This window comes from Elgaria multicarinata, chromosome 8 (assembly GCF_023053635.1).
Source record: "Elgaria multicarinata webbii isolate HBS135686 ecotype San Diego chromosome 8, rElgMul1.1.pri, whole genome shotgun sequence".
Taxonomy (NCBI): domain Eukaryota; kingdom Metazoa; phylum Chordata; class Lepidosauria; order Squamata; family Anguidae; genus Elgaria; species Elgaria multicarinata.
The window spans coordinates 67,810,209-67,822,889 of record NC_086178.1 but is presented as its reverse complement, the minus strand read 5'-3'; the positions used below and the strand labels follow the sequence as shown (position 1 = coordinate 67,822,889).

General features: G+C 40.4%; 1 protein-coding gene across 2 annotated transcripts in view; it reads left to right on the top strand.

Moving 5' to 3' along the window:
- Positions 1-10,422, top strand: part of HSPA12A (heat shock protein family A (Hsp70) member 12A) — a 61,827-nt gene extending 51,405 nt beyond the window's left edge. For both annotated transcript variants that reach the window (XM_063132706.1, XM_063132705.1), the window contains exons 8-12: positions 1,730-1,816; positions 3,026-3,130; positions 4,847-5,105; positions 6,944-7,047; positions 9,287-10,422. In XM_063132706.1, coding sequence (XP_062988776.1) covers positions 1,730-1,816; positions 3,026-3,130; positions 4,847-5,105; positions 6,944-7,047; positions 9,287-9,921 — 1,190 coding nt within the window. In that variant the 3' untranslated portion in view covers positions 9,922-10,422. The remainder of the gene's footprint in view (positions 1-1,729; positions 1,817-3,025; positions 3,131-4,846; positions 5,106-6,943; positions 7,048-9,286) is intronic.
- Positions 10,423-12,681: the final 2,259 nt, after the last annotated feature.

Genomic DNA, 12,681 nt, shown 5'->3' with positions numbered 1-12,681 from the left:
ATATCATTACTCCTAGGGTGACCATATAGGAGGCCAGGGCTCCTGTATCTTTAACAGCTGTATAGAAATGGGAATTTCAGCAGGTGTCATTTGTATGCACGCAGCACCTGGTAAAATTCCCTCTTTATCACAACAGTTAAAGCTGCAGGAGCCCTGCCCTCTTGACCAGATACAAAAGAGGGCAAGGCTGCTGGATCTTGCTTATGTAAGATCATCATCTTGCTTATGTAAGATGTACTTGCTGATGTATTCAAAAGTAAGACTCATTGAGGCTTACTCCTAGGTAAGTGGGTTTAGGAGTGCAGCCTTAGAATGGCCTACTACTTAGACCTGTCTTAGCAAAGCCCAGATGATCTAAGAAGACAGCTTCATTTGTATTAGGTGTTGCAAGAAATGTTCATATTGGATTATATCTTTGTTCCAACAACATTTCTTATTATTATTTATATATTTTTGTCAATGCATGATAAGGCAACCCTAAAAAAAATCTGGAACAAGTTGGTTTCATATGTATAGCTCCACAGTATAGAAGTGAAAATAACTGAAATCTGTAGAGACTTATTTGAAGCTTCAATCTGTGGCATGTCTAATTAAAAGGAGGGATGTCTGAAACCCAGGCCTTTGGGGGCTAAATAGGCTCCCGCTGAGCACCCAACTTGGCTTGCATTTGCCCCCCAAGCCACAATTTGTGTAATTTATGCACATTTTGGCCACAGTTCATGTATTCTATGCAATTTCCAGGCACAATTCATGTAATTTACGCAAACTGCATTCACGCACATTTTTATTTATGCCAATTTTTAAAAACGGGGAAATCTGCAAACTGGCTCAACTCGGTGCAGGTTGAGTCAGGCCAGCTTGCAGAGAAACAAGCCAAAGCTCCACTCCCTGGATGGATTCGTCCAACATCCCTAGGCTGGATCTACATCAAGCAGGTTATAACACTTTGAAAACGGTTTGAAACCTGTATGTGGCGTGTGCCCTGGGCCCTAACAGTTGTCAATACCATTATAAACTATTTTAAAGCAGTAGTGTAGTTCCTGTCCTAGTTAAAAGGATCAGATCCCATGTTATGAGAAAGCCCAGTCACTGCTTGAGGTCCGAAAGAATTGCTGCTAGCACTAGCTGGACAGCCTAACTTAGTATAAGAGAGCCTCCTACGTTCCTAGTTATGTGAAAGAGGTAACCCACCTGACCATCCGAATGTCTTATTATATATCGCTCAAGTGCCATCTGTTCTTAATACACTTTAATTTAGCCCAGCTTTTGATTTTCAGGCAGTTGTGCCCTCTGCTGGCAAGAAACATGGTAATTCACCCAGAACCAAAAAACCATTCTCAGCATAGATTGCATTTTGTTTGTATAAAATGAAAATCTTTCAGCCACTAAGAGTGCAATCCTGCATGTTTAGACAGAAAAAAGTCCTACAATTCCCAGCATCTCCCAGCCAGCATAGCTGGGAAATGCTGGGAGTTCTACAATTTCTTTCTGTCTAAACATGCATAGGGTTGCACCTTGACGATATCCTATTTTGGAACCCATTTGTCAAAAGAATTAAGGAAAGATCTATGTACTGTGGTTGTGACTTTTATCTCCAAGGCGTTAGCTAGCGCTTAACAGAACAATGACTAGCCAGCTCTTGGTGCCTTTGCATTTGCTTCCTGCTGCAAACACATTCAGCTTGTCATGCTTTCTTATACTTAGTCATTTTCTCTCTGTCATCTACTAGCTAAAGAACACATTCGTCGTAACCGGCAGAGCCGCACCTTTTTGGTTGAAAATGTCATAGGCGAGATCTGGTCCGAGTTGGAGGAAGGTAGTGTCCTTTCCTTTGCTCCTACTGGTTTCACACTGCCAGCAACAGTGCATTTTCTGAAAATGGCTTGGTGTTTCTAGGATACTCAAAGCACTTCTGCCCTAAAGGCAAATTCCTGTCCTATTCCTTTGGTGGCCTTAAGAGCCTGAAAGTTGGATGCTGTTAATGCATCACAAAGCAATTTCATTCTAAGGAATACAGATATTTGGTTTTAAGGCTGCCTGGCAAATAAGTGTTCAAACTCAATTCCTGCTCTACTCCTGCCCAAGCTCCTCTTCCATCTCCTGCTGCCACTGGTTTAGATTACTGCAATATGTTATACGTGGGGCTGCCCTTGAAATTGATTTGCAAATTTCAGCTGATGCAAAAGGGATCGGCAAGATTGTTAATAGAGCTGATACAATTGTGTTACATCAGTGCTTTGTGATTTGCATTGCTTTCCAGTCCATTTCCAGGCCCAATTCAATGTGCTACTATTAATTTTTAGAGCCCCAAGCAGCTTGGGGACAGGTTAACCTGAAGGAGCATCTCCTTCTACATATACTTGCCTGAACATTAAAACCTTCATCAGAGACCTTCCTCCAGATAAACCTGCCTAAAGAGCTGATGGGGATGACTGCCAGGCCTTTGTGGTGGTGGTGCCCCAACCTCCCCACAGAGATGTTCACCTGGTGCCTACATTACAATCTGTTCAGGATCAGGTAAAAACCTTGTTTCCCCAGGCCTTTTAAATTATGCGTCAGTGCCTTTTAGACCTTCAAGGTAATCGTTCATTCACTCTGCTGGATTTTATTGTTTCCTTTATATTAATTTTAGGCTAGTTAAGAGGGGAGCATAGAAATGCCATAAATAAAATAAGCGATTGGCTGTCCAAGGCTAGAAGAGAAGGAAAGAGAGCATGTGAATATGCCAGTGCTACATCCTATATTAGCTTTATGCAGTCACACTCTTGACTCTGTTCATTTTTTAAAACAAGTTATAATATAGGTAACATGCCCCATTCTGTTTATCACTTACTTACATTCTTCAGATGTCTGTGCTTAAACCAATTAACATGCTGCAAACTCCATTATCAATCTCTGCCCATTCTTCTTTAGACAGCAAACTAGAACACAATTTAAAGATATTCATGGCTTTTGACTAGACATGCCAACACAATGATTCGACACTAACACAAGGTGCAACTTACCATTACTTTTGTATTACCAGGTGACCGTTACATAGTCGTGGACAGTGGAGGAGGGACAGTTGATTTGACTGTCCACCAGATCAGATTACCTGAAGGACACCTGAAGGAACTCTACAAGGCAACAGGTCAAAAGTTACATTCTTTACTCCTACCATTTGTAGAATGTTTGAATTTCTCTGCTATTAAAAGATGTGGTGACACTGTTAAGAGGAGTATCATGCCATATGCACTCAGCTTCTGTACTTAGAAGGGGAAAACAACATTAAGTCATTTATATTTGTTTCTTTTTATTTAGCCTACTTCCCCAATAATTTTCCAGGAAAGGCAGAAAGGATTGACAAATCAAAGAGAGAAGAGAAGCCCCGAATTTTCCGGAGGAGATAAGAAACAGGAGCTTCCAGAAAGGGGGAATTTTGGCCCTGTAATCTGAACGAAATGGGGAAGCCTCACTCAGTCCTCTTAAGTGCCAAACCAGGCACTATCTTAAATGTATAGTTGCCACCAAATGCAGCACTCATACTCCTCCCTAATGTCTAGTAGATGTTACTCTGTGCTGTGACATCAGGACACTGGTAAATTCTACTAGACATTATGAAGGGAGAATTAGACATAGAGATGCCATTTTTAGCAGTAGTTTCATGTTATTCTTCCCTTGAGCGGAATCTTGTAGATGACATGAGACACATTAAAAAAAATAAGAAATAAGAAGGGTTGTGGGACCATGCAGGCTAACCCCCCCCACACACACACACCATCTATAGGTTTAGCATACATGGAGCTTCTTGATTTGAGAGAAGACTCTTGATTGGGCTGGAATATCTCTTGCGTAGAGAAGCTCAGTATACATGTGCAGGCCTTTCCCACGCACACTGATTGTGCAACCACTGGTGTGTGTGGCCACCGGGCATGTTGATTGCAGGGTATGGCATACTAGCCTGTCAGGTTCCCTCACATATGAACACATACACCCACGTAAGTATCTCCTGCTATCAGTTTCTGGTCACAGAGCTAATCAGTTAAGACTTCCTGTTGCCTCTATAGGGACAACTGCCTCCATGAAGCAAACAGGGTTGTTGCCAGTCCTTTTATCTCTTCCACACCTACTTCAGACTGCTTAGGCAAACGGGGAAGGAAATTAAAAAAGAAAAAAGAAATTTAGGGCAGACCAGACGAAACTAGATTTGTGGAAGAGGAAAGTAGCTGGATACCATCAGCCTTCTAAGGTCAGACACATAGGGCATGTCTACACCAGGCGATATCCTGGGGATTGTCCCTGTGCATCCACATGACACACAGGGGATCCTGGGAGCAGGGAGGGATGATCCCTCCATTTCCCTGTGATATTGTCAAACCCTTTTTTCTCGTTTTTCCCGCGGTCTCGGGATTGTCTTGAGACCGCGGGAAGTGTGGGCGGCCGTCCCAGTTTCATCCTGGCTCCTCGTGAGTAAACGCAAGGAGCCAGGAACCAGGCACAGGGCACGAAGCTCTTATTTCCTTAGAAGTGTACTTAGAATTGCAGCTATAATTTTGTTTTAGGTTTTTCTGCACAGAGTGGGTTAGATCCAGACTTAGTCACACTGAGAGCAGATCACTGTTTAAATTATTATTATTATTATTATTTATTTATATAGCACCATCAATGTACATGGTGCTGTACAGAGTAACAGAGTTTAAAATGGGTCTGAGCTCTGAATGTGATTAAGTCTGCTTCCTATCCAGTATGTTTCCCTCTAGTTTAATTTTAGAATGCAGATTGCAATGACCGTAGAATGTTAATATTTTGACTATATAATTCCTTAAGCAATATGTTTGATTAAAGATACCATTTGTTTCCGATGCAGGTGGGCCATATGGTTCCTTGGGGGTGGACTATGAATTTGAAAAACTCCTCTGTAAAATATTTGGAGAAGATTTTATTGAACAATTTAAAATCAAACGACCAGCTGCCTGGGTTGATCTGATGATAGCATTTGAATCTCGCAAGAGAGCAGCAGCCCCAGACCGGACTAATCCACTCAATATCACTCTGCCTTTCTCATTCATTGACTATTACAAGAAATTTCGAGGTCACAGTGTGGAACATGCCTTAAGGAAAAGCAAGTAAGCAAAATATTAACCAAGCAAGCCTATACCTGTTTACCATGATGTAAATCCCACTGGAATCAATGGGACTAATTTCTGAGTAGACATGTATAGGATTGCATTTTAAAAGAATCCAGAGAGGTACTTTGGTTTGTTGCAACACAAAAAGGAATAAGTAATTCAAGTAAAAGTGGAGAAAATTCCCCACAATATGTGAGGGAGATATTATTCTATTTATCAGCGTATAAAGGTTACTACTTCCTTTTAGAATTGCCTGAGGATTGCAAAATTGCCGCATGCAGTTCCTAGTCCTTAGCTGTGCCTTCCCTAACCTGGTGTCCTCCAGATGTGTTCCACTACAACTCCCAGATTCTCTCTGACACATCTGGAGGGCACCAGGTTGGGGATGGTTGCTTTAGCTACTCCATGACATAAGAAAAAACTAATTACCTCTAATATATGGTAATAATCAAAACATTTTCTACTGTACCTAACATTACAATAAACAATGTGCCAATCGAGCATGTCACAAAATAAAAATACCTAGGAACTTGGCTCAATGTAGGTAATAAACAAACACAAGCGATAAACACAAGAATTAAGACGGCAAGAACAGCGTTTGTCAAAATGAAATAACGGCTATGTAATCTGGACCTTAATCTTACACTAAGGACTTGGATGGTAAGAAGCTATGTGTTTCCAATATTATTTTATGGTGTGGACGCTTAAGAAAAACAATCTGAACAAAATCGAATCTTTTGAAATGTGGATATACTGACATATGTTGAAGATACCATGGACTGACCAAATAACAAATGAAGATGTTATACGTAGGGTGAAAAAACCAACAGAATTAATAAATACCATCTAAAGAAGAAAATTGCAATATCTTGGTCATATTATTTGAGGAGAAAAATACACCATTCAACTTATTGGAGGGGAAATTGAAGGAAAAAGATCAGTGGGAAGAAGACAAACATCATGGCTAAAGAACTTGAGGGAATGGTACAGCTGTATTTCTATACAATTATTTAGAGCAGTGGTGTCAAAAACAAAAATAGCTGTACTGATAGTGAACCTTTGATAGGAGAAGGCACCCTAAGAAGAAGAATGACCTCTCATAGAATCATAGAATAGCAGAGTTGGAAGGGGCCTACAAGGCCATCTAGTCCAACCCCCTGCTCAATGCAGGAATCCACCCTAAAGCAGCCCTGACAGATGCTTGTCCAGCTGTCTCTTGAATGCCTCTAGTGTGGGAGAGCCCACAACCTCCCTAGGTAACTGATTCCATTGTCGTACTGCTCTAACATTTCCTGATGTCCAGCTGGAATCTGGCTTCCTTTAACTTGAGCCCGTTATTCCGTGTCCTGCACTCTGGGAGGATCGAGAAGAGATCCTGGCCCTCCTCTGTGTGACAACCTTTTAAGTATTTGAAGAGTGCTATCATGTCTCCCCTCAATCTTCTCTTCTCCTTCAGCCTGGGCCGTTCCCTTCTGCTTCTCTCCCTTACTATCTCATGTTCTATTTACCATGTCTTCATATACTGTTTATCACAGACTTTGCTAATGTACACAAACTCATGGTTACACAGGAAGGATGTAACTGGAAGTTAAAGGCTTTTGAAACAACGTCTTTTGTTACTAAGTCATGCAAATAACAACTTCTTAATGACTAAGGATAGCTAAGGTAAAATTGTTTCATTAGCAGAATGACAATAGCTTATAAAATGGGAATGGATATTCTCCTAAGAGTTATCCCAACTAGTGGCATCTAATACATCTTAAAGAAGATGCCTTATCCTTAAAATCAGACAATATTATTTTAAAAGCAAGCTTTCTTCTCATGTCTTGTTGCAGTGTGGATTTTGTGAAATGGTCATCACAAGGAATGCTGAGGATGAGTCCAGATGCAATGAATGCCCTCTTCAAACCCACCATTGACCAAATCATACAACATCTCAGTAGGTATCAACAGTCTATTGAGTTTCTAAGGGTTTGTTAAATTATTCAGTAAAAGATTCAATGTTCAAAATTCAGAGACTGTTCCTTCAGGATGGCTATCCCAAGACTTTTTATCTTGAGATAACTTCTGCTTACATCAGCTCCGTGTTTCAGTCCATATCCACTCTAGCTGATTCTCTTGAGTCACTGAAAATTTTCTATGTAGAGATGAATTCTAGGCACTACAATTTGCAATAATGATCTTCCTATTTATATGTTATCGTTTACCTTGGAATGAAAGAGAGGAGAGTCACCATCTCTGATTCTGATGGGACTATTAATTATCTTTCACTTCAGTCTCTGATTCCTCCCACCCCCATATGCAAACACACTAGTAATACATACAATCTAGCCAAAGTTGAGGGCTTTTAGAACCCACCGATTCCAAAGTTAAACAATTTTCGACTCTGCTAAAAATAGCAACTACAGAATGACTTCTTCTACATTCCTACTCTCCCAGTTTGGCCTCATTTTTTTAATGTTAGGACATAGCTGGAACTCATTACTTCAATCTAGTTAGGACATAAGTGAGACTCATTACTTCAATCTAGTATTCACATTTAATATTTGGGCAAAGTTTTTATCTCATTGGAGTTTTCTACTCTCACAGTCAAAATAATTATCAACACGTTTCAGCCACAGTGGGCATGTCTACACCACACCTATATCCTGGGATCGTCCCAGGATCAACCCTGTGCATCCAAATGACACATAGGGGATCCCAGGAGCAGGCAGGGATGATCCCTCCATTTTTCTGGGATAATCCTTAGGTGTAGAAAGGGCCAGTGTCTTACATGATCTCCAAAATACATTTTGGAACTTTAGAAATCATGAAATCATCATTGCAGAGACATGTGAGCTACCAGATTCCATGTTAGATTATTCTCATAACTAAATTTATTTATTTATTTATTTATTACATTTCTATACCGCCCAATAGCCGGAGCTCTCTGGGCGGTTCACAAATGACTTCACTAAATGACTTCCATTAGTGGAAAAGTAGCTGCTATGTAATATCTGAACTACCAAAGAAAATGACATAATCACAAATAGCCATCACCAAACTGGTGAAATACCCGCATGGCTGTCTATTGGCATAGCCTTTCCACAGGGATCCACTAAACTTGCCATGTTAGTGTTTCACCCTGATAATCCAGTGAGATAAATGTTTTTTCCACCATGAAACTCTATGCACCTGAGATACTGTCAATGTTTACATCAAGCAATATTTGGCCAATCCCACACACACATTCATCTGGTTTGTTATGTATTATTTCATAGACAACCCTGATTTTAAAATTTCTTCTATGGCTTTCAGCTGATTAGGAAATATGCGTTTTAAGTGATCACTTGGCCGATTAATCTATTCTACTTAAATAAATGTACCACTGAAAAAACTTCAAGGTAGAGGATTTTTTGAGACTATTGGAGGAAGTGGGCAAAACCGTTTTCTAGTTGAACTGTAAGTTATTGTTTATTGTTAAGAAGGAAAGACCATTTTTTTAAATTATATTAACATACTGAAACCAAACTAGCCACAACTGGCATCTATCTATTACAAGTATCATGTGATTAATTGCCAATTAAACAGACTAAAACTTCCAGCTTTATTTCCAATCCTATAGTTAATTTATTTAGTGAACTAGAGAAGTGGGAATTATTAGAGATGCCAAGCAAGATTTCCGACCACCTTCCCCAACCAGGTGCCCTCCAGATGTCTTGAACTGGAACTCCCATCACCTGCAAGCCAGCATGGCCAATGGTCAGGAATTATGGGATCTGTAATCTAAACCAACTGGAAGCACTAGCAGGGGAAAGTTGTTTTGGTCCAACAGATGTTGAACAGTGTCATCAACATCATTTTCACTCCTCTGTGCTGCCTATATATTGTCTGTCTATCTATCTATCTATCTATGGATATACAAAGAGATTTTTGATTTGATTTCTCTCATGAGATTACATAGGAACTTAGAAGCTGCCTTATAGTGGAAGCTGCCTTATAGGGAGTCAAACCAATCGTCCGACTAGTCTGTATTGTCTATACTGACTAGTAGTGGATTCTTTACTCGCCCTACCTAGAGAAGCCAGGGGGTCGAACCTGGAACTTCTGCCTACAAAGCATGAGCTCTACCACTAAGCTATGGCCCTTCCCATTTATTGCTTTTGTCATTGACCTTATTGATTTCCTTCTCTGCTAAGGTGATCTGTTTGAAAAGCCAGAAGTAACCAATGTAAAATTCCTGTTCCTGGTGGGTGGATTTGCTGAAGCTCCGCTACTACAACAAGCCGTCCAGAGTGCTTTTGGCTCAAAATGCCGAATCATCATTCCTCAGGATGTGGGGCTCACTATCCTCAAGGGAGCCGTCTTATTTGGCCTGGATCCTGCAGTCATTAAAGTGCGCCGTTCCCCCCTGACCTATGGGGTAGGGGTCCTGAATCGTTATGTGGAAGGGAAGCACCCTACAGAAAAGCTGCTCGTTAAAGATGGCACCCGTTGGTGCACTGACGTCTTTGACAAATTTATTTCTGCTGACCAATCGGTGGCCCTAGGTGAAACCGTGTCGCGCAGCTATACGCCTGCCAAGCCTTCCCAGCTGGTCATCGTGATAAATATCTACAGCTCGGAACACGACAACGTCAGTTTCATCACTGAGCCAGGGGTGAAAAAGTGTGGCACGCTCCGCCTGGATCTCACAGGAACTGATACATCTGTGCCAAGCCGGAGGGAAATCAAAACGCTCATGCAGTTCGGGGACACTGAGATTAAAGCCATGGCAATTGATGTTGCCACCTCTAAAAGTGTCAAAGCTGGTATTGATTTCCTAAACTACTAATACTCCTTCCCTCTCCACCACCTATTATTTCAATATTCTGTTCTCTCATTTCTCATGCATCACCAAATGGACCTGAATTTTAGCTAGAGCTAAACAGAAAAGGATAGCCGTTGCAGGGAAAGGCCAGGCTTTTTGTCGTTTTTGAAATTATCTATTCGAGAATCTGAACACATGGTCATCAGGTGCTTAACATTACATGGAATAACCCTAAAATGGCTAAGTACATAATGGGAATTAGTCACTGAAATATCACTGCCCTCTTGATTGGGAAAATAAATTGCTTTACTTGAAGTATTTAATATTATGTTCTGTATTTTGGGCCCACACTGTCAAAGCTGATATTCCAGGTCTTTTTTTTTTTAGACCCCAATATAGCAAACTGCATGTTGACTCCCTAATATCAAGGACACTGCTTAGGATAGCAGAATGTCATCTCTGCAGCACTAAACGAAGGCGCTCTTCCAAACTGAATGATTTGTTGCTGCTGTTGTGATTATCAGTGGCAACGTATAGGTGTTTAGCAGTTTTAAAATAAAAGATCTCTCTCATTTATATGCTTTTATACAAATCCTATAGTTTAAACTTCTGGCCTCTCATTTAAAAATAGAAACAAATAGAAACAAAAATTGGCTTTCTAGGATAACAAAACACATTTGCTTAGTAGGGATATAGGATATGTTGATGTGTGGGTTTTGCTTCTGTTCAACAAAATTCTAAGTCACAAAACGTATTTGCTAGGGCTGCAACCTGGTTAACGAAATTTTAATCAATCCATCAATTAAAGATGGTGCTTGCCCCCCTGCAGTTTTTATAAGCATTTGTATTAAAAAAAATAACGTGCTCCCCGATTAATCAGGGACACCAATTAACTGATTCAACATTACAGCCCTAGTAATTGCATTTTCTTCTCTCTTTTTTGACCACTGGCTAGAGATGTTTCACAAACATCACAACAGTTTCTGCAATTCAGAATGTGTCCCCATCGCATATTTTACTTTTGGACATCCTGCAGTAGGTAGGATTTTGCTTATCTTACATACCTCCAGCTACCCAATTCATGGGACGTTCCCATGCAAAACAGACAAGAGGGTACGGTAGCAATAGTTAAGTAGAGAGCAATTCTATCCTCAGGTTGGAGAAAGGAAGGAGCCATTTTCATTACCTCTCTCACGCATGTTAAGAATAGAGAAATATTACTACGTTGGTCCTAGAGTCAGAAGCAGTATAAGAAAAGTGATACCTTTTTATTGGACCAATTTAGTTCATCTGTTGAAGAAAGAACTATATAGTTATTCAGAATTCTTCATCAGGAAAATACACACACACACACACACAAACACACACACACACACACACACACAGAGGTTATTAAAACCACAATTATATACAACGCCAACTACCTGTCATTAACTCGCATTTACAATGTTTGCCTTCCTTGATGTAACTATATATCTAACGTTGCATAAGCCAGGTGTTCCGATTATGAAGTGTGCTGTTTCCAGCTTTCCTCCTCCCCAGCTTTCTCGCCTCTGTGACAAAACTTCGTCAGGATGAAGCTTCAAATCCACGCTCATAAAAATTGCCAGGAAACAGACTGTCAGCAGGAAATAGCTACCCAACAAAAGTCAAGCTGTGTGGTATCTGGCCAGAAGGGGGGGCACAAATACTATCTCTGGGTATTGTTTCAATGGATTGACTTCGAAGAGACAAGAGATGAGAGCATGTGTGTGCATACTTAAGAAGGGAACATGATACATACCTTTGAGCTCTGCCAGCTTCAAAACTATAAAAGTCTTTAGATGACAAACTTGGTTTCTTCCAAGTATAAATCAGAGCAACTGAACACAATTGGGCCCCACACAAAGCGCTTTAAACTGTAGCACAACGAGGCCACCCCTGTGTGGTTTGTTTGGAGTGGCTCACTGCCTACAGCTCAGTATTATCCCACAGCATGGGCAAACCCACCTAATGTGATGGGGGGGGGAGGTTTGAGGTCAAAACACCACTTCTCTGTGCAGTGGGTCATTCCAGATTAGCAGCTTGCAGTACAGAGGTCCACTCTGTGCAGTGTAATTTACAACCATGAGACAGGGTTGTTGCTGTGTGGCCAAACCCAGAAACATTGGATTTGAAAGCAGACTCCCAACAGCAGAGGAGTCTGCTGTTATCAGCTGGGAAAAATTGCCATTCTTCACAAAACTTGGGAAAACACATTGTCACCCGCTGAAATCCATTAGGTTTTCAAGACACCAGAAGGCAAATTATTTAGATGAACCTTAGCTATGCATGAGAGGAAAGCCATAGAATCCTTTTACTTTTGAAATCTCAGATTCTTTATCAGGCACTTACATAATATTTTAGGGGCTGTGCATTCATTGGGCAAACATCTTAAAATTGTCAGTGAAGAATTTAAGAAAAAGGGGCCTTTTGCATTATATCCATTATATATTTCCCTGATAGAATGTGAATAAGCTTTGCTGAATTAACTATCAAAGGGATGAACTGGATCATTTTAGTCACAGTATCTAGCTTGCTGTTCCTTGAATAATAATTCTACTGGAATAATTAGTAAGTGTGCATGCTGACATCCTTTTTTTTATCCTGTCCGCTGTGTTTTTAAAAGCAAATATTTGTTTTTCTATATGCGCGAGTGTGTGGCCTTCCATAGTTTACAAATAAGCCATTCCCAAGGATGAGCTATGAACAAAATCATTTGATGTATATACAATATTTAAATATTGTACAGATGCTTTCTTTCTA